The sequence below is a fragment of the Pomacea canaliculata genome, linkage group LG9 (assembly GCF_003073045.1).
Source record: "Pomacea canaliculata isolate SZHN2017 linkage group LG9, ASM307304v1, whole genome shotgun sequence".
Taxonomy (NCBI): domain Eukaryota; kingdom Metazoa; phylum Mollusca; class Gastropoda; order Architaenioglossa; family Ampullariidae; genus Pomacea; species Pomacea canaliculata.
This window is the reverse complement of record NC_037598.1, coordinates 13,300,827-13,328,413: the sequence shown is the minus strand read 5'-3', so window position 1 is coordinate 13,328,413 and position 27,587 is coordinate 13,300,827. Positions and strand designations below refer to the sequence as shown.

Below are 27,587 nucleotides of genomic sequence, written 5' to 3'. Positions count from 1 at the left end.
ACTGATCTCCTCCACGTCTGTCTGGGTCTCCTAACCCTGTCGCCTCCCTTTGGGTTCCAGCCCAGAGCCTGTCTCGTTAAATTGTCGGCTGGCTTTCGTAGGGTGTGGCCAATCCAGCCCCACTTTCGCTTTTTGATATCTTGGCTGGCAGGGTTTTGATTGGCTCTCTCCCGCAGGTCTGTATTGGAGATCTTCTCAGGCCATCGGATGTGAAGGATGCGGCGAAGACATTTGTTGATGAATGTCTGTATCTTGTTGGTGATGGCATTTGTCACCCGCCATGTCTCAGATCCATACAGAAGGGCTGACTTTACATTGGTATTATAGAGGCGTATCTTGGTGTGTAGAGACAAAGCCTTGGAGTTCCAGATAGGTCTTAGGGAGTGGAATGCAAGCCTGGCTTTGTTTAAGACTAAGCTTAATATTAAGAATTCTAGGACATGCGTTTCTCACATGTCCATGCATTCTTTGTCAGCTTCAGGCATCTCCTAAACCACATTGCTACATCCACTTGAATACTGGTCGAGATCATTACACTGGTGCTACACAGTTGTGCGTGAATGCTACTACACCCAGCTTCATGTATATTTGTAGTATACTGTTGTTTTCACTGAAGCTTTGACACTGCCGTTATTAAGTTTTTCTTCAAGTGTCTTGCTGCTGTGTTTCATTCCAAACAGATTTTGTAACTCTGTTGCGACGAAATCTTTGACAACTACGCCTATAAATAAGAAAGCAAAATTCGGTAAAAGTGTGTTTGTAGAGTTGATTGATTCTGGTCTGTGTATGTGTGCTCTGTTAATGTTTAGTCGAATATACAACACATTCGGAATACCTAAAAGCTGCAAAATGACAATAATAATAATAACAACACTACTACTACTACTACTACGAAAAATAATAATAATGATGATGATGATTATGATGATGATGATGATGATGATGATGATGATGATGATGATGATGATGATGATGATGATGATGATGATGATGATATTTTTTTCCTTTCAGGAACACGTTGGGGTGTAAGTACACACACACCGAATGTAGATGAAGCCGGTACTAACGCCGGTGTGTACATCATCTTGATTGACGCTGATGGCAGACAGTCCCCGCCTATATACTTGGATAATTGGTGGTGGAACGACTTTATGACAGGTTCCGTAGACTCCTTCGACATAGACGACCAGGTTAACCTTAGGGACGTCTGCGCTATCAGAATCTATCATGATGACAGTGGCTTATCCGCTGGCTGGTATCTCGAAAAGGTAAATAAACATTTTTGACACTAAACCCTTATGCAGCTTTTACGTAGTCATCATTCTCATATGTACAGAATTGCTCTCATTTAAGATTCCAGTTCATTTATAAACTTCCAGAAATGAATGTACGCAAATGGCTTAAAGAATGCTGTAGATGTCATAAAAACGTCTTGAAAGTGAAGATTATGGATAAGAAATAAAACAACAGTTAAACTGTTCCCCAGTGCAGACTATCAGAATGCAAGATGAATTCAAGAGAAACAAATCCTCCCTTGACTAGTTCCAGTTCAAGAACAGTATACTGCAGTATAGCTGCAGATTGTGTTTGGGACTCTCGAACGATTTACAGGGAGAAGATGTTTCTAAAAGTATTTTCTGCGACAAGGTGCTAAACAGCACGGGAAAAAGGACTTCCATTGACTGAAACCCACCGTTGTCTACAAGTTTGTTGTACAGAGCTCGTTAAGCTTTGTATTTTATTGTACAAAATATACAGCAAAGAACAAGCTATATTAAGAATTTTAACGTGCGCACCTACATCACAGTTCTGTTCGTCAACACAAAGTTTCAATTGTATTATCTCATTTATAATCGCACCAACAGTCGTTCACTGCTTCACTTACAGTTTCCTGGCGACAGGAATCCCACGGTACACCGTTCTCACACAGCTGGGTGACACTGAAGGCGACGGAGTATTCCTCTAGACCAGGGGAGGGCAATTAATTTTCCCAAGGGGCCGCATGAGAAATTGAGATGGTGTTAGAGGGCCGGACTAATATAGTTAACTCAGTTTTACCCAATACTGTATATATAGTATATGGTGCCCAGTCACTTAATCCCCAGACTCTTCATCCCCGACACTTAATCCCCTAGACTAGGTGGACCTGGGCAAGGGGCGGCGCTCGAGCCGCATCCGTCCCGCCTCCTGTCTCTGACCGGCCCGCCCGCTGGCCCGCCCGCCATTATATATACCATAAATAGAGTATTAGGTAAAACTGAGTTAACTATATTAGTCCAGCCCTCCAAAACCATCGCAATTCTTATGCGGCCACTTATGAAAATAAATCGCCCACCCCTGCTCTAGATGTAATACTCGATCCGAAGGACTCTAACCAATTGCCCGAACACACAGAAAAAAACAACATATGCTAGGCAAGGAATTATTTCTGGCATCTACGCTCACATTAAACAACATCCTTCGGCTGTCATGTCCGCTAACGCCGTCTGCTTCTTCTAGATTTTTTTCGCTAGAGTGATTTTTCTTTTCTCGCCGACGCCCTCGCTCAGTACCTATTACTTGTTATTTACCATTGGAAGGAATTAGATAGGTAAATATAGAAGTAAGCATACTGTATCAGTTTAGATGTTTGAAATTAGTGACTGATGTACGTAATTTGCTTTCTTAACGTGCTGACCACAAATTGTTGTTTTTATATCTTTGTCTAACTAGGTGTGGATCAGAAGGGGTTTGCTGAAAAACGATCGCGTTTTTCATATCAACCGCTGGGTCCCAACACAACAAGAAGAGAGTAAATCACACTATGTAGTACAGCGCACGCCACCGTGTAGCGCAGGTAAGTGTGTCCTGTCTACTGATTGTCAGAAAATGCCACACAAATCAAAACACATACATATAGTCCACCACAGGTCTTAGGAGTGACCATTGCAACATTTCGTGTATATCCTGGAGGTTTTTTCTTAAAGAAATAAATACACTAGGGAGTCTCTCTATCAGTGATTTCTAAACAGACGCCATATAAGATGAGTGGTTTGGTTTGTCTTCAACAACATGTGAAGTCATATCTGACAATGTATCACTTGACATGCATGTATCTTTTGTCTCCCACTACAGGTCACCTGCCGTGATGGATCAACGTGGCAAAGGTAGACAGCGGATGACAAGGTACACTTCCAATCATTACTTTATCATCTAGGACACCTCTAGACATTCTAATTACACAAAGAGCTGTGGAGCAAGATTGTTCTCAATGTTTGAAAGTCGAATTGCATGAAAAGCGTTAGTGTACTACAAATTGTAATATCTGATTGAAAGTAAACTTGACTGTGTAGAAGAAATGAGTGATGGCATTTCATTTTGAGCTGAACGCCTGTAGATGTCTGTATGTGTGAGTGAGGGAGCGAGAAAAAGAAAGGTAGAGAATGGTGTTAACGTGTGTGTGTGTGTGCGCGTTTGTGCATGTCCTTACCTTGAAGGAGACATTGATGCAGATTTCCGTCTTCAGCTCGGTATTATAAAAATGTTGCTAAAAGATTTTTAAAAATCGCTTTCTGAGCTATTTTAATCGATTGTCTGTTTGTTTCGGGTGTGATGTGATTATATATAATTATATTGTGTTCAAAGGATGGAGAGAAGTAACGTGGCTTTGGAGCAGATATCCTGAGGTCAACTTACAGTACTGCAAACTGAAATTTTGTTTTCGGCGTTTTAACTTTGAAGGCATCCAGGACTCAAATAGTTGGTTAATTTGCTTTTATTTGTAGAAACTTGCTGGCATGTCCTAATAAAGAACGTCTGTTCATGCATGAAATTTGCCTTAAGCGTTTTTCAGGAGAGAGGGAAAACAAGAATTATCTGCAATCTCAAAGCAATCAGACAATTAGAAAAGCACGAACAGCCGCGACAAGAAATAACAACAAAAGCAAAAACTAAAAATAACAACAAAACAAATTTAAAAATGCAAATAAGCAAACGAAAGATTTTGTAAAACCCTGGTGCTGTCTGGAGAACTATATAAACACATAAAATGTAAAAATACTCTACTCACTCATATGCGCCTGCATGCCGACACACACAAGAATAATGTTTGCATACACACAATATTTATTCTTCATAAGTTTAATTAAGTTCCTGATTATGTTGATGTAGTCACATCCAATCGCCGGTAGGTCCCTTGGTGTCGGCATAGAACAAAAGCGAATAGTAGGCTGCTATATTTTCATTACAAGTTCTGAGAATTTTGTATACAATGCTGCTGTTGCTGTAGTCGGATGTGCTGAATGAACATTCAGTGCCTCACTCTTATTATATAGAAATATTAACTGTTAACAGTGAACGTCAGTTGACAAACTTGACTAATTCAAGTTATCGCGACTATCAACAATAATTATTTTTAAAAAGTAAAGCAGTGTTATAAAACGGACGCTAAATAAATAGGAAATGTAATAACCGAGGTAAAAATAGAAATAATACAAAAAGATAACAAAATGAGGAATAATTAAATCCCACACTGTACTAAATGTTTATTTTAAAAATATTTATTTGCTACTATTTTTAGGTTAAACATGAAAACTGTCGTGAACTATTTACATTATTTTTCACTTAATTATCTGAGATGTTGGATCACGTCACGGACGACAACCCTGGCAACTGTTTTAAATTTTGTAGTTCTTTCATATTACTGTCATTGGTATTGTCATTGTCATTGAAGTTTCGTCGATAAGTATTCAAACAAAAAACTTTGCACTGCAGAAAATGTATTAAACGTGACAAAGTGATTAAAAGTGAATTTGGAAGCACAGCTTTATAAACAATTTGAAATGCATTCGAATAAGTGCAAACATAAAAACAAGCATCTGCAGGTGAACATGTAGAAAAATCTAAAACAGTAAAACAGAACAGTTCATTACTAAATTTGACAAAATGATTTCATAAACATATTTTTCGTTTTAGAGCTGCATTGTAGGTCTTCTATATATATAATATTAAATTTATTAGATTTTCACAAATCATCTCGTTTTCAAACAGCGACTTCATTTATAAATTGAATTAAACAATTTTTAATTGAAATTTCAAAATTGTACGTGTGCATCATTCATAAGGAGATTTGATAAAATTTATTGTAACTATCAGGCAAATGCCAATGATTATCTGAAACAAAATTCAGGGAAAAAAGTGTGTTTAACTTTGATAACAGCCAAACTAATTCCAAAATAATTGATAAGGAATTATTGTGAAATTACTGCTTCTACAAATGTTTATTATCTAATACATATTTCTACTGCTGACAGAAAGTTAACAAAATGGATAAAAACACAGAAGCTTTAAACTTTTGATGGCTTTCCTAGACTTGCAGTTTATGACCTAACACTTGGGTTGATGTGATCACAAGATGTCAGTATTTTTGTTGTTTACTGGGAAGTGAAGGGGTTAACTCTTGTCGGTGCAGCCATTACACTCTGTACACTCAGCCCCAGACCAGCCATCTGCACACCCTGCATGAACAGAGTCAGAAGCTAGCTTATGATATATGTCTGTCACGATTTAAGTCATATATTGGTATCTTATGAAAAGAAAAGTTAATTCAATGGTTTACTTATTTCTGTTTTACATCAGTGAGAAACTATTTTGTCCGACACTGACACATCGTAATGACTGTTCCTCTGCCATCAATCAGAAAATTATCCAGACAGGATTAAACGTGGTCAGCATGCTCACTACATGTACCTGTTGACCTAGAGCTTTTATTAATTTAGTATACTTTGAAACAGAAATCATGGAAGGCAAGTTAAAGCTCAGATATCTTCACCAAATACAGGCTTTCAACAAAGCTTAGTAAAAGTATGTAAAACCAATCCTTTCCGAAATATAAATTTACCTTCACAGGTAGGCATTTTCCATCCTCTCTTGCAGTTACAAGTTCCATGAACAACATCACAAACTCCGTTCTCACAGCCAGGACCACACAAGTGTGTACAGGTGTCTCCCCAGTGACCCACTGCGCAGTCTGTGTGTGGATAAATCACAGTAAAAATTAAATAAAATAGGTATCTGACTGTGCAGTTTCAAGCAGAAGCTGTTCACAGAAATGTTTATAGTTTTCAGGCTCGTGCATGATGCACACAACGACAAACGATATTTGTCTTACAAAGTTAAAGTTCCGCATTTTATATTTTGTTGGCTTGTACGGACTCGTAGAAAAGATTGAAGCACAAATAACTTATGTAGTTTCTAGTACAGTGTTTTTCCTTGGATGCAGGTACATGGAGCACAACGAGCTAGAATATAAAATGTATGTTTGCGTTAAACCCTTGCTCAGGATGATGACATTTTACCGACACTGTTGGATTCTTACGTTGACACAGAGGAGGCTGCCATCCTGGACGACACTGACATGTCCCGTTAGTCCTGCTGCATGTGTCGTGACATCCTTCACTACAGGTGTTGTGACAGTCGTTAGACACGTTGTAGTGACCAGATAAGCAATCTGTCACAATATACAGTGGAGTGAGTGAGTGGATTTCATTCACTGAATGTTAAAGTGTGTATTCTTTTAAAGGTTTCAATTCTCAGTTTAAACTAATGTCTGCTCTTAGCACTAGAATATAATTGCTAATGACTTAAAACATTTTTAGGACGACATTTTACCGCCACAATATCTATTTTTTCTTACGCTGACACAGAGGAGGCTGCCATCCTGGACGACACTGACATGTCCCGTCAGTCCTGCTACATGTGTCATGACATCCTTCACCACAGGTAGATCGGCAGTCGTCTGACACATTGTAATGACCCTCTATGCACTCTATAAGGACATTGTCCAGTGAATACAAGTTTAGTTCAGAAATGAGTAAACGTAGACAACACGTCTGTCATATGAACCTGTTGACCTATAGCTTTTGACAAGTTAATATACTTTGGAATGAAAAAGATAAAATAGAACCTCAGGAGTCTTTACTGAAAACAGACTATTAACAATTACCTAAAATGCATTTTCAAGCATTCAAAAATGTAGTTTTTTGCCAAAATATAAACATACCTTCACAGATGGGCATTTCCCACCCTACCCTGCATTTACAAATTCCATGGACAACATCACAAACTCCGTTGTCACAGCCAGGACCACACAGGTGTGTACAGGTGTCCCCCCAGTGACCTCCAGCACAACCTGTGTCACGATAAATCGTAATAGAAATAATCAACATAATAAAAGTTATCTGACTGTAAATTTTATTGTACTTTGTTAAAGCAGAAACTTTTAATTGGAACTTATAGTGTTCTTATAGTACATTATAAATAGAATGACAATAAGGTATTTGTCTTATAAACATTATGTTTCCCCCTTTTGTCCCCATGTTGGTTTCTGCGTACGCGTACAAAAGAAATTATTTATATTGAAATCCCTGTCCTGTAGAAAGCACAGCTACTTTAAGTAATTTTTGTTGTGGTGTTTACTGCTTGGATGCAGGTACATGGAGCACAATGCGCTGGAATAAAAATGTATTTTTGTCTTAAAATGTTTCTATGTACGATGTTTTTTTTACAGACAGTGCTATAATCTTACGTTGACACAGAGGAGGCTGCCATCCTGTCGACACTGACATTTCCCATCAGTCCTGCTACACGTGTCATGACATCCTTCACCACAGATGTTCTGACAGTCGTTAGACACGTTGTGCTGACCATCTAAGCAATCTGTCATAAAATATACTGATTAGAGAAGTTGTATTACCGTTAATCCAACGCCTCCCATATCGTTAAATCCTTGATATGTGACTCAAAGCAACAACAAGTAGTGCAGCTGTGTGTATGTGTTTGTGTGTGTGTACGCTATTAGAGTTTTTATTCTCAGTGTAATGTGTGCTAAGTGCACAAGAAACTGAAATATAAAGATACTTAAACCGTTTTTCAGACAGATGCTTTTACCATTACAATTAGATTCTTACTCTGACAGAGAGGAGGCTGCCATCCTGCCGACACTGACATGTTCCGTCAGTCCTACTGCATGTGTCATGACATCCTCCACCACAAGTGTTTTGACAGTCGTTAGACACGTTGTAGTGACCGTCTGTGCAATCTGTCAGGACAATATCCAGTAAATGCATGTTTAGTTCAAAAAGGAGTAAACATTGACAACATGTCTGTCATATGGACCTGTTGACCTAAAACTTTTCAAATTTAGTAGACATAGAATTAAAAAAAACTTGAAAAGGAAGAAAAATCTCGTGTTTTTAACAAACACAGGCTATCTTCTTTAAAAATTTGAAAAAATGGACCTTTGTCAGTAGAAAATATACCTTCACAGGTAGGCATTTCCCATCCTCTTTTGCAGTTACAAGTTCCATGGACAGCGTGACAAACTCCGTCCTCACAGCCAGAACCACACAAGTGTGTACAGGTGTCTCCCCAGTGACCCCCAGCGCAGCCTGTGTCAGGACAAATTACAATATAACTAATGAACATACTAAAAGTTATTTTACCGTGAAGATTATTACTGCACTTTGTTAAAGAGAAACTGTTAATTGAGTATTTATGTTTCTCTTTTATGCTTGTACATGGAGCACAAATTAACAAAATGTTATTTGTCAACCACCTTGTGTAGCTTTTATTGTGAAATTTCCTGCTTGGATGCAATTACAAGGAGCACAACGCACTAGAATACAAATATATTTTTATCTCTAGCTTTTTCTCACGATGACATCTATATTCTTACGTTGACACAGAGGAGGCTGGTATCCTGGGCGACACTGACATGTCCCGTCAGTCCTGCTACAGGTGTCATGACATCCTTCACCACAGGTGGTTTGACAGTCGTTAGACGTGTTGTAGTGACCGACTGAGCAACCTGTCGTAGCATATCATTGTGAAAACATCTATAGATCGCAGTCTCACAACATTAATGATATCTAAGTTAAAAGCACTCTTATAGCAGCTTATTATTTATAAAATAAACCACACGTGCACGTGTGTTCTTACGTTGACACAGAGGAGGCTCCCATCCAGGGCGACACTGACATGTCCCGTCTGTCCTGCTGCAGGTGTCGTGACATCCTTCACCACAGGTGTTTTCACAGCCGTTAGACTCGCTGTAGTAACCGTCTAAACAACCTGTAATAAAATATCATTTTTAGAATATTTTGTGTCAGAACATTATTTTCTCTAAGTTAAAAACATTATTAAAGCAAATAATCACATCAGAACTCTAGCGTCAGCGTGTTCTTACGTTGACACAGAGGAGGCTGCCATCCTGGCCGACACTGACATGTCCCGTCAGTCCTGCTGCATATGTCATGACATCCTTCACCACAGGTGTTTTGACAGTCGTTAGACATGTTGTAGTGACCAGGTGAGCAACCTGTCATAACACACAGTCGCTAGACACGCTGTAGCAACATAAGATGCATTCCGTCAATACAGTAAAATCCTCCATTGTTGGCTAGATTCATCAAATAGTGCACTTGGCTGTGTCTGTGTGGGTGGGTGGGTAGGAGTGATTGATTGGATGCATTCACCCTTCTGGAAAACAGTTTATGCTTTTAGAGTTATAACTTTCAGTGTAAATTGATGTGTACTTTATGCAAAAAGACACTAGAATGTAAAAGTACTTTTTACTCAGACCAATCAGCATGACACTTTACTGCCATTATATCTATTCTTACGTTGACACAGAGGAGGCTGCCATCCTGGACGACACTGACATGTCCCGTCAGTCCTACTGCAGGTGTCATGACATCCCTCACCACAGGTGTTTTGACAGTCGTTGGACACATTGTAACGACCATCTATGCATTCTGTCACGACAATGTCCAGTAATTCCATATTTAGTTCGAAGAGCAGTAAACGTGGTGTGCATGTCTATCAAAAGAACCTTTCTATAAAATTCTGTGTAATTTAACATACTACAGAAAGAAAAAAGTGGAAGGGAACGTAAATCTCAGGACACTTTCTCAGACAGAGGCTATTAACAAGCTTTATCTGAAAAGACAGTTCTCTGCCGATATAGCTATACCTTCACAGGAAGGCATTTTCCATCCTCTTTTGCAGTTACAAGTTCCATGGACAACATCACAAACTCCGTCCTCACAGCCAGGACCACACAGGTGTGTACAGGTGTCCCCCCAGTAACCCACTGCACAGCCTGTGTCACGATAAATCACAATGTAAGTAATCATCGTAATAAGAATTATCTGACTGTGAAGCTTATTGCAGTTTGTTTCAAGCAGAAACTTTTTATAGAAATGTGAATAGGTCCTTCTATGCTCTTACATGATCACAAAAATCACAAAAAGGTAGTTGTCTTTATATTCTTACTTTGACACAGAGGAGGCTGCCATCCTGGCTGACACTGACATGTCCCGTTAGTCTTGCTACAAATGTCATGACATCCTTCACCACAGGTGTTTTGACAGTCGTTAGACACGTTGTAGTGACCGTCTGAGCATTCTGTCATAGCATATGATTGTTAGAAAATCTTTTTAACGTTGGTTGAATTTTTAGTTTAGTTCTTGTTATTCTTCGAGAAGCATATGTCCGCACTATTTAACGTAGTGTCAGTACATTTAAGTTTTTCGGTTAAAAAGACTATTTGACCATCCTATCACTTAACAACAGTAGACTTCTAGTAGTACTAGTGTAAGCATGTTCTTACGCTGACATAGAGGAGGCTGCCATCCTGTCTGACACCGACATGTCCCGTCAGTCCTGCTACATGTGTTGTTACATCCTTCACCACAGGTGTTGTGACAGTCGTTAGACACGTTGTAGTGACCGTCTGAGCAACCTGTCATAGGATATGATGGTTAGAAAATCTTTTTAACGTTGGTTTAGTTTAGTTTAGCTTAGTTTAGTTTAATCCCTGTTATTCCTCTAGAAGAATATGGCCACCGCACTAATTAACTTAGTGTCAGTAAGCGTGTTCTTACGTTGACACAGAGGAGGCTGCCATGCTGGTCGACACTGACATGTCCCGTCAGTCCTGCTACATGTGTTGTTACATCCTTTACCACAGGTGACACAGGCGTTAGACACGTTGTAATGACCGTTTGAACACTCTGTTCAAAACAAAGTAAACAATACAGAGGGATCTGCCAATAGCAACGTGTAAATAGAGTGAAAACACTTCAGAAGCAGTCAGCCTCAGTCTGTGATGTAGACATTTCTTAATGAGAAGAGATGTTGCAGATGAATGAGTACAGCTTCAATATGGAAATATGTCATAAGACATCATCTTTTGTCTACTACAAGCATTTGTGTCGATCGTTCAGGTGAGGAAAATAGTGGGCTATGTGTCTTTTAAATAGTGTGCGTTCTTGAAATGGCAGATCGGTGGCGAGATTTGTGAATAAATAATTATTTCTCTGTCTCTTGCGGCCTTTATCTTACCCGTACATCGTGGTCCTGTCCACCCGTTAGTACACCCACAAGTTCCATCGATAGAATCACAATCATTACTACATCCAGGTCCACAGGATGCACAGTTCTCTCCCCAATAGCCGGATGAACACACTAGACCTATGTTTATAGAAACAAAAGTTACATGTTCAACAGAATGATAGACAGTTGTGATCAAGAAATTTTAACCGTTTTAGCATCTGGTGATAATGTTCAGTAATGCTATAAATGTATTCACTTTTTCTATTTCAGTATTTTTTATGAATTTTGACAATTCTAAATGTTCGCATGGATGCATTAAACGTGAAAGTGAAGGTCGACCCATGACCTTTTTTGTGTCGTTAGGGAGTGATGTGTTAGAGACCCACCCATTTGACATTTTGTGTAATAAACCACTGTCTACAACTGGAGATTTGTACTAGAGAAAAACGACTAAATTAGTTGTAAATTAGTTGTGGACATTATTGCCATAAATCCTGTAATAACAATACATTTAAATTTAAAAGCCTGTGACTTAGTTAATTACTGTCATGAAAAATCTGTAACAATGCACTGTTCTAGTAACATATCTTAGAAGACAATAACAACACGATGAAATCAGTAACACTCATCTTTTCCACAACTGCAATACTAAGATCAAGCGCATTTGATAGTTTTCTGTGCATGTTATAGAATGTTTTCAATATCTTTAATAAGTCATAATTATAATAAATCATCGCTTCAGTGAACATAATTATTATGCTTGTCTTTCCAAATGCTGTGAAAATGACACTTTTCATGATATTTCTCCAGTGTTGTCCATAGGAATGGGAATCCCATGGGAATCCCATGGGAAACGTCCCATGGGATGGGATGGGACGGGACAGGACAGCACACACTTGTATTTCCCATGATAGTCGATACTTGATATTGCAAAATAAATTTACTGTTATTTCATTCATCAAAGATTTAAATCTTTCCTCTGAATCATCTATTGTATGTGAAGTAGCAGGAATTATAGAACAAAAGCCGAAAAGTGGTTTTCAGTGTTGTCCATAGGATTGTTATTACCATGGGAATCCCATGGGAAACGTCCCGTGGGATGGGACGGGATGGGACAGGCATAAATTGCCATGGGACGGGATGGGACGGGATAGAAAAATATGTCCCATGGACAACCCTGTATTTCTCACATCTACGAACATATACTTTACAGCGATAGTTGTCACTATTGTGAACATCTCCCTTAAAGTAATATTTCTTACTTCTGTAAACTTACCCCATATTTGGATTTCACAAATGTTTAAAAATGGCGCGAGATCTGCGACAAGTGTTTCGTCTCTTGTGATCTTAACCACTCGACCACGTTGAGGCGGATTTAAGGTGATGTCTGTTCTCACATTTGTTGTGCCTGGACACGGGAACTTATAAAGCTCTCGTCCATCGAGCGAGACTTGAACACATTCCATTCTTCTGTTCACTACACAAAAATACATAATTAAAAAAAAGAAGAATCAATACATATAATGCTCATATTAAGATTTTGTTAACTTAGCCTTACTTAAGCTCATCACTTTACTGCATACAGTCTAACAGCATTCTGTCTTGTGGCTTAAATTGTCATGTTATAGAGGGACAAAACATGTCTTTCCATAACTTTCTATACATAACATTAATTTTACTTAATGCGCACTTACGTGCACATACAATGTATTTAAAAGAAAACATTATATGCACTGACAGCTGTAGTTTCATCATAACTCTTTATCTAATTTTTTCGATGCTTTTTATATTTTAGGAATTCTTGTAACTTATCAAAACCTGTACAGTGTCTGTTTACTTTAAGATGTAAAATAATGACTTGAGCTAACAAATGATTATTAAATGTAAATTCTATCATAGCGTTCTCCACCACTTCCTCAACTTCCATGACTATCTGTATCTTTTCCGTTGTTGTCATCATCTTCATTTGACACAGTGTTACGACTATATAACTTTAACATGATATAGACTACAAATACACACGGGTTTCTTCAACAGAAACGCAGTTGTTCCTTCTAGTTCTCTTTCTCGACAGTATCGTTGTTCCCATCGTACTCAACAATCTTATTATCCTTCTGTCTTTATCCCATTTCACATTTGTTTAAATGATAAGTGACAATAGATCGTCTTGAGTCTTTGTGTGCTTTATCGTGAGCTGCGAAACAAGAAAGCTTTTTTCATTTGTCGCTAAAATGCAGACATTTCTCAATACGAGTTGCCTATAATACCAAATTTGTTATCACAATCTCTTATTCTTATATATCGGATAAAATGTGTAAAACTTCTGGTGCAGTAACAGTCGAGACCAGTGGTTCTTACCCTTTTTTGAGGTACCGAACCCACAAGTTTCATATGCACATTCACCGAACCCTTCTTTAGTGTCATCACGAATTGCGGGTGTGTCTTGACCTCCGTGGAGGAGGCTTCGCCGAACCCCTGAGACCGACTCACCGAACCCCTAGGGTTCGATCGAACCCCGGTTAAAAACCACTGGTCTAGACATTCCACTGACTTACTTTTTGATATCATCAAACGCAATGTGCAAACATCCCTTGTTTGCAGTTATGCAAAGGAAAGTATAAAGGAAAGTATATAAAATTATCACAGAAATTATCTCACATTTTCTGACTTTAAACAGAAATATTTACGTTATCTTTCTTACTTTTAAAGCAATCAAATTTAAAAAAAGAAGACATGTTAATGCTATAAGGCCAGAAAATAAATGTGATCCCGGAATTACAGCAGGGGCCAGTTGCCAAGTACATTTTTACTTTTAACACTTTTAGGCCTATGCATTTAGACAATCAGTTTTGTATAAACAAAATGCACACCATAATTTTGTAACTTTTTTGGGAACTAAAATTGCTTGAAACACCATAAAATTTGCATAAGACATACTTTTCTTCCCTTCAGCATATTTTTGTATGCACTTTGTGCAATGCATCTAAATGATGTCAAGAGTGATTTTGGAAACAAGCTGATCAATTTGCTTCTTTGAAACCGTTTTGTTTATAGAAATATGTTCATTAACTAGCCCTCAGGTATTATAACAAATGGAAATTATTTTTGAAAAGCACCTCTCAAACAACAAAATGCAGTGTTTAGAAAGATAACTTACAGGGGGAGAGAACTGTAAAGAACAACTTGGTAGACGTGTTTTGTCTTGAGGCTAGGTTTCATTTATGATATTTAATCTTTCTGTTCTTACTTTGGTAGCGTCCGTAGATGGTTATACTGTGCACAGAAAAGTTCTGTCCCAGATCCACTGACCAGAATGGATGGAAATCAGATTCGTTGGTGTGGATGCAGTTCTGAGACGTTTTCTCTGTGATGAATATTGTGCTAGTGTTTCCATTGATAGCAGCTGAACAGTTATTAGATGAGTTATTCTCCACATACCGTGAGCTGATGTTGCATGGTTTGTTGATAGCGACGTTTGCTGCAACAAATGCCATTAAAATCTGTTAAAGTTACAGTAAGTATCTATTTTATCAAGTATACAAATCCATCATTCCTTAAGTAGCTTGATTATCATCACAGTAAAGTAAATTACTAAATAGCATGCTATAGAAACGACATTGGAAAACAATTTTGTGCTACCATGTACTCCTAGTTTTATTGCAAACATTTGTTTTACTTATAGTGAATTAACACGTATTAATTTTATACAAAAAAAACTACATGGATATTCAGAAACCCACTACTTTGACACAATGTTTTAAAACAGTTTCTTAAATTGTAATAATTTAAGTGTTTGTATATATATATACACTGTATAACTAAAGGTTTTCTAAAAATAAAAGGGTGGCTTGCAGAAATGTAAAACTGACTTAGGGTCATCCGTCATATGTCAGAACTGTTAAATGTTTGTAAATTTCTTAGAAATTAACATTTTGTACAGTCCCACTAAGTATGTAAGTGTTTAGGCGTGCTTAGGTTAAATGACATTCCTTATCTGCAGTGTTTGACCTACTGGTGAATATCACGACCCCATGAACGCTTGTTTATTAATAATCACTCTTTTCGTAGTTACTAGGGGAGCATTGTATATCCATTCCCACTACAGCCACGATAATAGTTTGTTCTGAAAAAGAGGAATCACCATTAAAGACGAACCACCATTTCATGAACGAGAAAACTTTCATACAATATCTTTATGCCATTTTCGTGCGATGGCAGATTTATTTAACGACATTCTCAGTAAATGCATTTTGACGGAAATTGTGTACAATTTTTCATGTTTAAAAGCCAGTTATTTAAGGTTTAATACATGTGTTACACGAGGAAATCACATACTCCTATCAACTGCAATGATCCAACATTATGTTTTACAACTGGAGGTATGGTATTGTCGTCTGTGACTCGGAGATGCTCTACGCAGTCTCGCCAAGAAAGAAGACCGGTAGGAGTTATCTGTTTTTCTCGGCACTTTCTGTGATAGGCTTCGGAACTTGCCTTGTTAGTGAAATTCGATTCTGTTCTTTTCTTCAAAGAGGAAATTTATGAAGTTAAGAATTCAGGTAAACGTGTATCATTCTACCCAAATGTGGGTTACCTCCCTTACCTGTGAACTTGGCGTCTTTGATACTGAACAAACTGGAAAATTTTTGAACATACGTTTGCCTTCTGCATTGTGTGTGTTTCCCTTTAATACTAAGCTACATTGCCATTCATTTTTATTGCGACTATTTGGTGTGAAACATAGCTTGAACAGACTAAGAATGCTTTATTTCAAATTTTTCCAACAAAGCCCATTGACCGATCTTTGAGATTTGTTCAGCAAAAGAGCACTTGAGTCAAAAATACTACTTTGAAATCAAATTTTCAGAGGAATAATAACTCATCGTTGAAAGATTTTAGTATTATTTTAAAAATTATTTATATGCATTTCCGTTAAATGCATAAGTTATCGCTAGATTGTTTTGCAGTGACTTGGCAAGTAATTTTATGAATATACCAAAAAAGGTGTTATCGAAGTATTGGGTTTTCATAACCTTAGGTTTCACAATCCACAGCAGCACGAATGTGTCTAGGTCGCTTTGCAACCAAACCGCCCGTCAGTCTGTCAGAATTTTTTTTTCTTCAAATCAATATAAACAAAAAGTCAATCATTTAAATATAATCACATAGAATTACTCACATTCGTTGACAAATTGTTTCACATTAGAATTTTATAAAGACCTAACTAAATAAATCAGTATACCACCTGCTACTAAAATATTGACAGTACTCACCCATATGCTTGGTCTGTGCAGTTGTTAAGAGAAGGATTTTAGTGAAAACACACAGCTTTAAAATCCACGTCCACACACAACCCGCCATCGTAACAAAATTAGGTTAGTTTAAAGCACCAGGCTCAGGTGAAACTAATGTGAAGAGGACAACGACAACCTATCTATACACTTTGATAAGGTACTTGAGATAAGTCTGCACTTGCCTCGTGCTCAGTTTGTAGCTGTGTGTGTGTGGGTTGTATTTACTGCTTTCATTACATCTGTATACATGTCTATTAGAATGTCTTACCGTTTAGATATAGATATATTTATTTCAGGACATACTATATTAGGACACAGCAGCCTACATAAGTAAAGTGCCATATCGAGGCTTGTCCGTCAATTTTATACTTATTTATTTTTACAGTTAAAGGACTCGGTACTTAGCTGGATATACCAAGCGTTTTAGCGTCCGTTATGTTGTAGATACTCACGAATTTCATAATTAAGAAAGCATATACATCTGCGATTGTAAACAAACTTTATGTTAGTCGTGTCTCTGCTATAGTTTCTGAGGATTGCGATGTTTGGAAGACTGTGTGCGTTTATTCGTGCGTCAGGCACTGTTTGTAGAGTTTCAACCGGTTTTTTCCATTATTTTAATTTCTTGTTTGCTACTTTGATTCATTTATGAGAGACAGTACTTACACATTTTTTTCGTTTTTTTTTTTTTGTTTTTTTTTTTTTGGGTCAGCGTGGCGTACGACAGTACGACATCTTCCTACTTTTGACGAGTCAAAGTCGGTCACGAGTAATAGGCGATAAGAGATGTCAGTGCTAACATCCTATGCTCGTATTAATAGACATCGGCATTTTAGCAATTGCTACGCTGTTCCTTAGTTTTATGTGTAAATGCAGACATTGTACACCTGATGAACTAGACAGGCGAGGGACAGCTGTGACGTAACTCTGACCACCCGCGGTAGACACTGCTGCAGGGACCGTTACGTGCAACGTTCACACGTTAGTCACCTCACGACACCACGCGGCTAACAAGCCCCCATCCCTGCTCTTCTCAAAGGAAAAGATTTAACAACGTTCGACTTAAATTAACAACCTATACATATCCGTGGTTCGATGTCACTCGTTATGTAGTATATAATCGCATTCATCATTTCTTTAGTTTGATATATTGCTATCATTGCCTTGTGCGTGTTTGTGTGTGTGAGAGAGAGAATGTGAGACATTAGTTGACTGATTGATTGAAAGCAATTGGGACACAGAAGGGAAAAAATATAAAAATTATAAAAATCACTACAGGAATAGAAGAAATAATTCCAAATGTCAAAAGTATACACAGTTTTCACTTTTTTTTATTAGAACACATAAAACTATGACCTACCTAGACCAGTGACCAGTGTTCACCCCCAGTGAGAGAGAGAGAGAAGGTGGGGGGGGGAATAAGAAAACCTGTTTGTTATTAGGATGTGTGAGTGGGACGTGTGGGAATAAATCAAATAGTCATGTCGTTTGCACCTTCGTTCTACAAAAAACGAAAACACATGCCTAACCCTGACATCAACAGAACTTTTCTAACCCACACACGCAAAACAATTCTTTGTACTGTTACCCAATTTTAAAGTGTCCTAAACAACAGCAATACATTATTCACGGTCAACCCTAGAAATAACAACTACTCAATAATCAAGTTTAATTAAAGTGAAGAAATAAGTATCAAACTGCTGTAAACTTACTAGGCTTGCTCTCTCTTTCTCTCTCTCCCATTTTTTCGACATTCATATAATGAATTCATGAAGGTCTGAAAATGATATTGAAGACCATTAAAAAAAATCTAGTGTCACTGCACCCATGAGCTGTGAACAGTTTATGGAATGTCCTTTAAAAACGTGTTTTGAGAGAGGTGTAGGTGTTCGTGTTGTCACGTGTGTTGAGTATGTCGTAGGTGTTGACGTGGGGGTCGACGTTGCTGTAGACTGTGGTGTTGTCTGGATTTGTAGAATCTGCGAGCTGTGCTGAAGGTGTTGTCGTCAAGGAATTACCTGGAATACGAAGTTCACTGCTAATAAGAAGCTCCCATATAATCAGTCTCTGGGTTTATATCATGTCCGCCCACTTTTCTTTTTTACTTCAAAAAATTCTGCGTTATCAAAGCGAGGCGACATGGTTAAGTCCATGAAGTCGATTAACAAAAATTAACGTAATCCATCTAATTGGTAATTATCAATGTAATAGTTAAATACTATTCCAAAAAATGCAAGTTGACTTGGGCTGAACCAATATTATAATTACTTAGGTCAGATGTCATCGAGAGCTGAAGATGTGGCCGGACTGTATCAGATGGTTGCTGAGAGCGGGATCGTCGTAACAACCTGAAATAATATAACCGGTAATACTTGAAGTATTTCAAAAAAGAAATAATTTAAATAAGTTAAAGGAAACAGGTTTAGAAACACATATCTGCTTTACTTTCCATTGTATACAAAAGGTTAAATCAGCCGAAAGTCGGCACATTAACAAAACAAACGTGGCATGAGAAATGAATATGTTACAACACAGATTTGTTTGAGTGTTTTCAACTTTATTTATTGATATGCACAAGGAATAAGTAGAATCAAGAAACAGAGAAAAAGGCAGAGGAAGACAATAGATTGCTGTCAAGAGCTCACAAGCCAATGACGACGCCAGTAGCCAGGAAGACAACACTACACGTGACAGCAGCACCAACCACTGGACCCACCAGACTGACAGCCTCCCTCGCTGACAAGAAGATAAAAGGTACAACCAGAAATCAGAAAATGTGTATATTACAATCACTGCGGAAGGCTTCAACTAGGTCACATTAACCTGAAATTAAAATTAAAAAAAAAATCGCACCGTTTGGCACACGTTATATCATGCTGGCACAAGTTACACCTCGAAGAATCACACTTTGATGACGGCATGTAAACTTGAAATGAACAAACATTGTTCTTGCTGAAAAAATTCAGATTGATGCATTTAATAATATTACTATCGATACTATCGGTATGCTACGAAGGCACAGAGCCGCGCGATACCAATCACTGCGTAAAGCCCAGAAGCAAATTTTGACCTGTGTTTTAAAAAATTAATATTTGTTAACCTATAATAAAGACAACTAACTGTGCTTAAAAGGGCATTTTAAAAACATTTGCGTGGTGTTAATTTTAAGAATTATAGGTTCTGATTTCTTGTAGTAAACTCACATTAAAGATAGTAACTGTATGAGGCAGAGAATTCAGAAATCGGGCAGTAGGTCAAATGTCAACATGGCGTTTGATCAACCAAAACGTCGCCTACTTTCAACCATATCAAAATACCTGATTGACTTCTTTTTTTATTTATTTATATAAGCCTTTAAAGGGAAGTAATCAATGGAAGAACAATTCCTAAAGGCTCCAGTGTTGTCTCCCTTATATATTTGTTCATTTACGCACAGGGCTACAAATTACGACACTACACTGGTTACAGCAGTGCATCATCCCTGTGCTGTGGGCGCAGAGGGAGATGGTGGGTGACTTGCCCCTCAGCGGGCTGTCTTACTTTCTGTTTATTTTCTTATGACTAGGACGAAAGTGAATTCTCTGTTGAGTTGGTTTTCCGTACTCTAATGACTGTTTACAACACGAAGTCTATGTTTATGAGATATTAAAAACAGTTACAAATTTGAAATGCCAGTGTAGTCATGCGTATAAGCGTTTGTTCAAGAGCTGTATACTATAAAAAAGACGAGTCTCACCATCTAGACACAGGGGGGCTACAAAGTCTCCATCACAAAAGGGACAGACGCCGGTGTTGTTGTCACAGACGCTGTTGTTGGCGCAGTGGCCGCACTCTGTACACTCAGAACCGAACCACCCGTCAGCACACCCTGCATCCGAAAAAATGTTAAATTAAGAGAATATTTTGCATGTTGTGCATGCATTTGTGCAAAATCAGTTTATTGAGTAAATTATCATTTAAAGCCAATGTGCCAGGGAAAAATGCACATCACTGCATGTATGTTTTCACATAGTTGTTTATACCAAGTTCCTACACGTGCATGCCTATACGATATAAATCAAAAATATTTCTACCTTACTCAAAAGTAGTGGTCCTAATTTGCTTTCTGCATGTATCATTGTCAAATAGTTGAGCTACGCAGACCTGTGCAATGTTTAACACACCAATCGTCTGTTATTTACACACAGTCACACACAGACATACACACCTCTGCGTTCACGAATACACAATCGCACACACTAATTCCACGTGTTCTTAGATGCTGCGTGGATGTGGCAACTTAACAGTCAAAGCTATGTTAGTTCACTGACACAAAATGTAATATGCCCCTTAAGGCGACACTATAATCTATTGACACGTCACTCCAGCCACTTCCGGCATTGCTATTATATTCTTACCTTGACACAGAGGAGGCTGCCATGTTAGTTGACACTGACATGTCCCGTCAGTCCTGCTACATGTGTCGTGACATCCTCCACCACAGGTATTTTGACAGTCATTAGATGCGTCGTAGTGACCGTCTGAGCAGTCTGCCAGCAGAGATGGGGACAGTAAGTCTGACTCCTTTGTCAATCATGCAACACGCAAGCACGCATGCTGTCTTTGTCTCTCTCTCTCACATACACACGAACACATTACTGACTAAACTTTAAGCATAAACTGTACAAAAAAGCATGTAATTGATGAAGTGTGGGTGAATGTGTGTCTTTGTGTGTGTGTGTGTGTGTGTGTTTTGATGGAGAGTTAGCAACATTTATATCACTGGTCATCACTGAAATTATTAGTGACTTAAAAAGGTCTTAGTGTGCTAAACACGAATATGAAAAACACAGCTTTCACAGGGGTTGAATGGCCAAAGACCATCAAGGCCGTTTGCAGTCCCCATGGTGAAGAGAGCCACACAAATGGCTTACTTCTGCTTGGTTCCTCCTTTTTCCGGAGGAATAAGTAAGTAAAGAAATATTATAACCCAACATTCCGTCTCCATTGAAACCATTTCCACATGACGAGGGACTTCCTATTCTAGAATCTCCAGCAAAATATTCTCTTGATTCAGCTGATGAGGACGATGGTGAGCCTACCTTTTCTTCTGAGCATGACGCACTAGAATATAAAAGTATTTGGACCGTTTATTTTCAGGATGGTGCTTCACCACCACTGCTATACTCTTACGTTGACACAGAGGAGGCTGCCATCCTGGCCGACACTGACATGTCCCATCAGTCCTGCTGCATGTGTCATGACATCCTTTACCACAGATGTTTTGACAGTCGTTAGACTCATTGTAGTGACCGTCTGAACACTCTGTTGAAAATTGAGCAAATAATACTGAGGAATTTGCTAATACAAATGTAAACAGTATGGAGATACTTTAGAAACAATCAATGCCAGTCTGTGATGTAGACATATTTTAGTAAGCAGAGATACATGAGACAGAGTGAATGAGTGCAGCTTTACTATAGAAATATATCACTAGACATCATCATTTGTCTACCACAATCATTCGTGTCGATCAGTGTTCGTTGGGATGAGGAAAGTAGTCTATCATGTTTGTAAACATGTGGTTTATTGTATTTTTATGCGTGTGCGTTCTTGAAATGGTAGATGAGGGGTGAGATGTGGATAAATATATCTTTCTCACCCTCCTGCAGCTTTTGTCTTACCCGTACATCGTGGTCCTGTCCACCCGTCAATACACCTGCAAGCTCCATCTATGTCATCACACGTATTATTACATCCAATGGCACAGGCAGTGCAGTTCTGTCCCCAATAGCCAGATGAACACACTGGACCCATGTTTATAGAAATAAAAGTTACATATTTAACAGACTAATAAACATTCTTGTAGGCTATCTACTCCCTCTCCCTCCCCTATTTGACATTTTAGATAAATAATAACTGACTATAATTGGAGATCTGTACTAGAAACAAACTACTTAATTAGTTGTAGTAATTACTGATATAAACCCTGTCACTTTCTTAAGTATAGTCATGAAGAATCCGAAACAACAGACTGATCTAGTAATGTATCTGAGGAGACTATAACAATATAGTAACATCATTAAAATTCTTCTTTTCCAGAGCTGCAATACTGAGATAAAGCACATTTGACAATTTTATATAATGTTTAAAATCTCTTTAAAAGTTATTATTGTAATAAATCTTTATTTCATCAACATACCTCTTATGTTAATATTTCCCAATTCTGTAAAAATACAAATTTCTTCATATTTCTTACTTCTACGAACATCTCACTTGCAGCGTTGGTTGTCACTATTATAAACATATCCCTTAAAGTAATATTTCTTCGTTCTGAGAACTTACCCCATATTTGGATTTCACAAATGTTTAAAAATGGCGCGAGATCTCCGTCAGATGGTTGGTCTCTTGTGATGTTAACCACTCGTCCTCGTTGAGACGGATTTGCAGTAATGTTTGTTATCACATTTGTTGTGCCTGGACACGGGAACTTATAAAGCTCTCGTCCGTCGAGTGAGACTTGAACACAGTCCATTCTTTTCTCCACTACATAATTAAAAAAAGAAAAAATAAGGCATTTAATGTTCATATTAAGTACTTGTTTGTATTCCTCACCTACGCTCATCACATTACTGCATACAGTATAACATCATTCTATCGCGTGCTTTTTCTTATCGTGTCATAGTGACACAAACCATGTCTTTCTTTAAAAAATCTTTCTTTAAAAAATTTAAATAAAATTTTACTGCACGCGAACGCACGTGCACCTGCACACACACACTATATATAATACATTATTTGTACTAACAGCTCACATTTTCATCCTACCGCTTTTTCTACTTTTTGTTGTTATTAAAATTTTAGGAGTTCTTGTAACTTATTATGACAGCGCTGTGTTTACTCTCAGATGTAAAATATTTACTTGTGCTAAATGAAGATTATTGAATGTGAACCCCACCATAGTGTTCTCCGCCACATTCTTGGCTGCAGGTGTCGTCACATCGCAAACACACATCTACCTGGACTATCTGCTCCTTTTCCGTTGTCGTCATCTTCTTCACCACTATAACCGCTAGCACCCCTTGCCACTGTCTCATCACTACCTAGCATCACCATGAATATAGACCACAAACATTCAAAGTTTTCTTTGTGTGCTTTATTGTGAGCTTCGGAAAAAAGTAAGCTTTTCTCCATTTGACGCTAAAAAGAAGAAATTTCTCAATTGAAATGAGTTGTCTTACTACCAATTTTGTTATCAAAATCTCTTATTCGTGTATATCGGATCCGATGTGTAGAGCGTCCTCACGTTCCAGTTACTTACTATTTATTATCATCAAAAGCAATGTAGAGAAATCCTTTGAAGTGGTAAACATTTATGTAAAAGAAAATATGTAAAATTATCATAGAAATCATGCTGCATTTTTTTGGCGTTATACAAAAATAGAGAAGTTATCTTTCCTAGTTTTCAAAGAGTCAAACATAAGAAAAGAAGACATGTTGATACCCTTAAGGCAGAAAAAATATAATCCCGATACTACAGTACCAGCCAGTTGCACAACACGTCTCTGATTTTAACACTTTTAGGTCTTAGACAATCACGTTTATAAAAACAAAGTGAGAAATACATTTTTGTAACTTTTTGGAACTGAAATTGTTTTAAATGCGATAAAACTATTTAAGACAAACTCCCCCCCTCCTCTTTCATCACAATGTGCTTTTTGCAATGCATCTCAAGCACCTGGAAACACGCTTTTAAATTTGCTTCTTTAAAATAGTTTTGTTTTAGAAACACGTTGAACAACTAGCTCCCAGGTTTTATAACACAGAAATTGTTTAGGATTGAAAAGCATCTTACAAACAACAAAATGCAGTTTTTTTGAAAGATGATTTACATTGGGAGAGAACTAAAATAAGTTAGTACCATAAACGTATTTTGTCTTGAGGCAAATTTGATATTTATTCTCACTTTGGTAGCGACCATAGATGGTTATTCTGTGCACAGAAAAGTTTTGTTCCAGATCCACTGACCAGAATGGATGGAAATCAGATTGGTTAGTGTGGATGCAGTTCTGTGGCGTGCTCACTGTGACGAATGTTGTGTTAGTATTTCCATTGATAGCCACAGAACAGTCTCCGGACAAGGCTCCACCAACATACCGCGAGCTGATGCTGCATGGCTTGTTGACAGCCACGTTTGCTGTAACAAATTCATTTAAATGTCTTTTTTTAAGTCTTTTTAAAGACTTTAAAGTCTATGAAAGTTTCAGTAAATATTTATTTCCTTCGTTAGTAGCTTGATTATTATCACACCAGGTAAAGAAAATTATTAAATAATATGCTTATAAAATCGAGATTGTTAAACGATTTTAGGTTACTATTTACTCAGTCTCCTTGTTTTATTGCAAAAACAAAGGAACCACCATGTACTAGTTAAAAAAATAACTACGTGGATATTCAGAAACTAATTAATTTGGCACATGTTTTTTACGGTTGGTTGGTTTGTATAATAGGAAAGTGCTTCCACCTTGAGGTGATTTTGCACTATGTGGGGAGAAGGACAAAGGTTTTAAAACTGTTAAGTTATTATAAGGTTTAAGTGTGTAGGTGTGTGAACTTTTTTTAAAGATAGGTGGCTTGCAAAATCTGAAACTGACTTATGATTGTGCGTCATTTGTCAGAACTGTTACGCGTGTGTAATTTTTTAATATATTTTTATATACTTTTGTACAGTCCCTCTATGTATTTACATGTTTATGCATGTTTGGATGTAAATGACATTCTTTAGCCTTTTATTTTTGTCTACTGGTGAGTAGCACGAGCAAGTCAACTGTGATTTACCAATCTTCACTCTGTTAATAACTAGGGGAGCAGTGTGAGTCACTCCCACCAAAGCGACGATAAGATTTTGTGTTGAGAAAGGGGAAATCACTGTTTTGTAAACAAGAAAACTTTTACATGATATCTTGTAGCCATTTTAATGTAGTGATTGATTTGATGTTACGACGTTCTTACTAGACGTGTTTTGACGGAAATTGTGTACATATATATATATATCTAAAAGCCAGATATGTAACGGTTAATACAGGGCTACCCGCGAGAGTCTAATAAGCATATTCGTTATTTATAGAGCAAAGGTCGCGCACTAGGGCGGTATGGTATTGTCGCCTGTGACTCAGAGATATGCATTCTCGTCTGTTTGGAGTACTTTGATTTCATTGGCATTTTCTGTAACACTCGGTAAAATTTAGTATTGTTCCTTTATTTACAAAGGAATGACCGTGTATCATCCTACCCAAGTGTGCGTTACCTCCCTTACCCGTGAACTCCGCGTCAGGACACAGCAGCAAAGGTGTCTTAAGTGTTTGTATAATGTTATCTTGATTTTAGAGAAACACGAGCAAGATCTGTTTGAGAACATTGAATGTGAAACAATAAGGCATTGCTCTTATGTTTTTTATAGTTATAAAATGTATTATTTTTATTTTGATACTGAACAAACTGGAAAATATTTGAACGTAGGTTTGGCAAATGCATTCAGTGTATTAAGCTTTACTACTAAGCTATCTTGCCAATTATTTTTATTGTGAGTATTTGATCTTGAAATATCGAGGGTGATTATTTCATTTTTTTCCAAAAGGAAACCCATTGACTGATCATTGAGATTTGCTAAGCCATAGACCACGTAGTCCCCAAAGCTCACTAATCTTAATGAGTTGCAATATTATATTACTTTTTCAGTATGTTTTACTGTTTCTCACCATCAGATATTCATCATTTAAGGCTTTTGATTGTTGTTAAGTTAAAAGAATGAGAGCTCAGCTTCTCAAGGATTTTAGTATTATTGTTAAAATTATTTATATGGACTTCAATATACGCATGATTTATTTTTGGATTGTTTTGCAGGGTCTCGACAAGTAATTTTATGACTCTACAAAAGAACCTTGTTATCTAAGGATTAGGTAATAATAAATACTGACAGTACTCACTCATATGCTCTGTCTGTGCGGTAGTAAAGAGAAAGATTTTAGTTAAAACACACAACTTTAAGATCCACGTCCACACACTATCCGCCATCATAACAAAATTCAAGTCCGTCTGTAAACTTCCTACTACACGTGAAACTGAGGGGACGACGACAACCTTTCTTTAAACTTTGATAAGAAATACTTGCGATAAGCGTGTACTTCCCTCGCCCTCACATTGTAGCTTTGGCCTAGGCATGATAAAAATGAATAACAAGGTGTGTGCGAGGGTGCGTGTGTGCGTGTGTGTGTGAAGCAAAACTAAGAATGATCTCTTTGTGACCTATTTTGTTATCTCGGTGTAACCGGGGGATCTGCTCTTGTTTATAGAAAGAATTTTATTTATGCTATATTATTCCTTGCAACTTGTCTTCTTACGTTTTAAGCCACATCACAATATAAAAAAGCTCCCAGTCTGATACAAAATTAAACCAAACTTTTGAGAACCAAGGAATGTCCTTTCGTGGACACAACATGAAAGTAGTGAGAGAAACATTTCTGACACTTTCATTTTCGCGTTTCTAAGGATAGAAGAGATAAGCTATACAAAATATCGTCTATGCAAACGGGTAGGGATATGTTCTCTTCGTTATCACAGGAACGTCTGTCAAGAAAAAAAAAAAGAAATGTTTGCACGCCATTTAATATCAGTTGTGAATTTTTCTGACAGAGGCATTAAATTAAAAATGTAAAAAAATAATTTATATATAAAGAGAGATAAAATGATTATTTATTATGACTGCTTTGATGGTGAGGAACGCAATAATATTTGTATCAGTTTACTGGAAACTATTCTTGCGTAAACTATTTAAATCTTTCTTTCTTTGCCTACAGTACATTTATCTAAACAATGAACCCGTTAGTGTGAAGAATGTATAGGCCCGGGTGTGAATGAAAGAATCTACAACTTACAAATAAC

The 27,587-nt window shown here is 37.5% G+C and overlaps 2 protein-coding genes and 1 long non-coding RNA gene across 6 annotated transcripts; 1 reads left to right on the top strand and 2 right to left on the bottom strand.

Annotated features, from left to right (window-relative positions):
- The first annotated feature begins 999 nt into the window (after positions 1 to 999).
- On the top strand, positions 1,000 to 3,811 carry LOC112572708. The gene is made up of 4 exons (XR_003101053.1): positions 1,000 to 1,268; positions 2,713 to 2,836; positions 3,115 to 3,165; positions 3,625 to 3,811. It is a non-coding gene; the product is annotated as an uncharacterized LOC112572708 (long non-coding RNA).
- Positions 3,812 to 4,086: 275 nt separating this feature from the next.
- LOC112572671 (multiple epidermal growth factor-like domains protein 11) lies at positions 4,087 to 16,783 on the bottom strand. Of its 4 annotated transcripts, none has more exons than XM_025252470.1 (16): positions 16,647 to 16,783; positions 14,621 to 14,851; positions 12,650 to 12,850; positions 11,383 to 11,511; positions 10,923 to 11,051; positions 10,649 to 10,780; positions 10,312 to 10,443; positions 10,010 to 10,138; positions 9,660 to 9,791; positions 9,224 to 9,355; positions 8,977 to 9,108; positions 8,714 to 8,845; positions 8,298 to 8,426; positions 7,947 to 8,077; positions 7,565 to 7,695; positions 6,367 to 6,487 (listed from the first exon to the last, which is right to left on the bottom strand). In XM_025252470.1, the coding sequence occupies exons 1-15, from the start codon at positions 16,732 to 16,734 to the stop codon at positions 7,687 to 7,689; spliced, it is 1,968 nt and encodes a 655-aa protein (XP_025108255.1). In that variant the 5' UTR covers positions 16,735 to 16,783; the 3' UTR covers positions 6,367 to 6,487; positions 7,565 to 7,686. The 4 variants fall into 4 exon arrangements, with proteins under 4 accessions (XP_025108252.1, XP_025108256.1, XP_025108255.1 ...); XM_025252469.1 differs by lacking the exon at positions 6,367 to 6,487 and adding an exon at positions 7,049 to 7,168; XM_025252467.1 differs by lacking the exons at positions 7,565 to 7,695; positions 7,947 to 8,077; positions 8,298 to 8,426; positions 8,714 to 8,845; positions 8,977 to 9,108 and adding exons at positions 4,087 to 5,495; positions 5,879 to 6,007; positions 6,674 to 6,805; positions 7,040 to 7,168 and having other exon boundaries at positions 6,356 to 6,487.
- A 1,306-nt stretch (positions 16,784 to 18,089) lies between these two features.
- On the bottom strand, positions 18,090 to 26,807 carry LOC112572685 (multiple epidermal growth factor-like domains protein 11). Its single transcript, XM_025252491.1, has 10 exons — positions 26,633 to 26,807; positions 24,613 to 24,843; positions 22,992 to 23,192; positions 22,331 to 22,453; positions 21,840 to 21,971; positions 21,065 to 21,196; positions 20,404 to 20,535; positions 19,313 to 19,403; positions 18,936 to 19,015; positions 18,090 to 18,685 (listed from the first exon to the last, which is right to left on the bottom strand). Exons 1-10 carry the CDS (start codon positions 26,721 to 26,723, stop codon positions 18,525 to 18,527), a joined length of 1,374 nt encoding a protein of 457 aa, XP_025108276.1. The 5' UTR covers positions 26,724 to 26,807; the 3' UTR covers positions 18,090 to 18,524.
- Between the last annotated feature and the right edge of the window lie 780 nt (positions 26,808 to 27,587).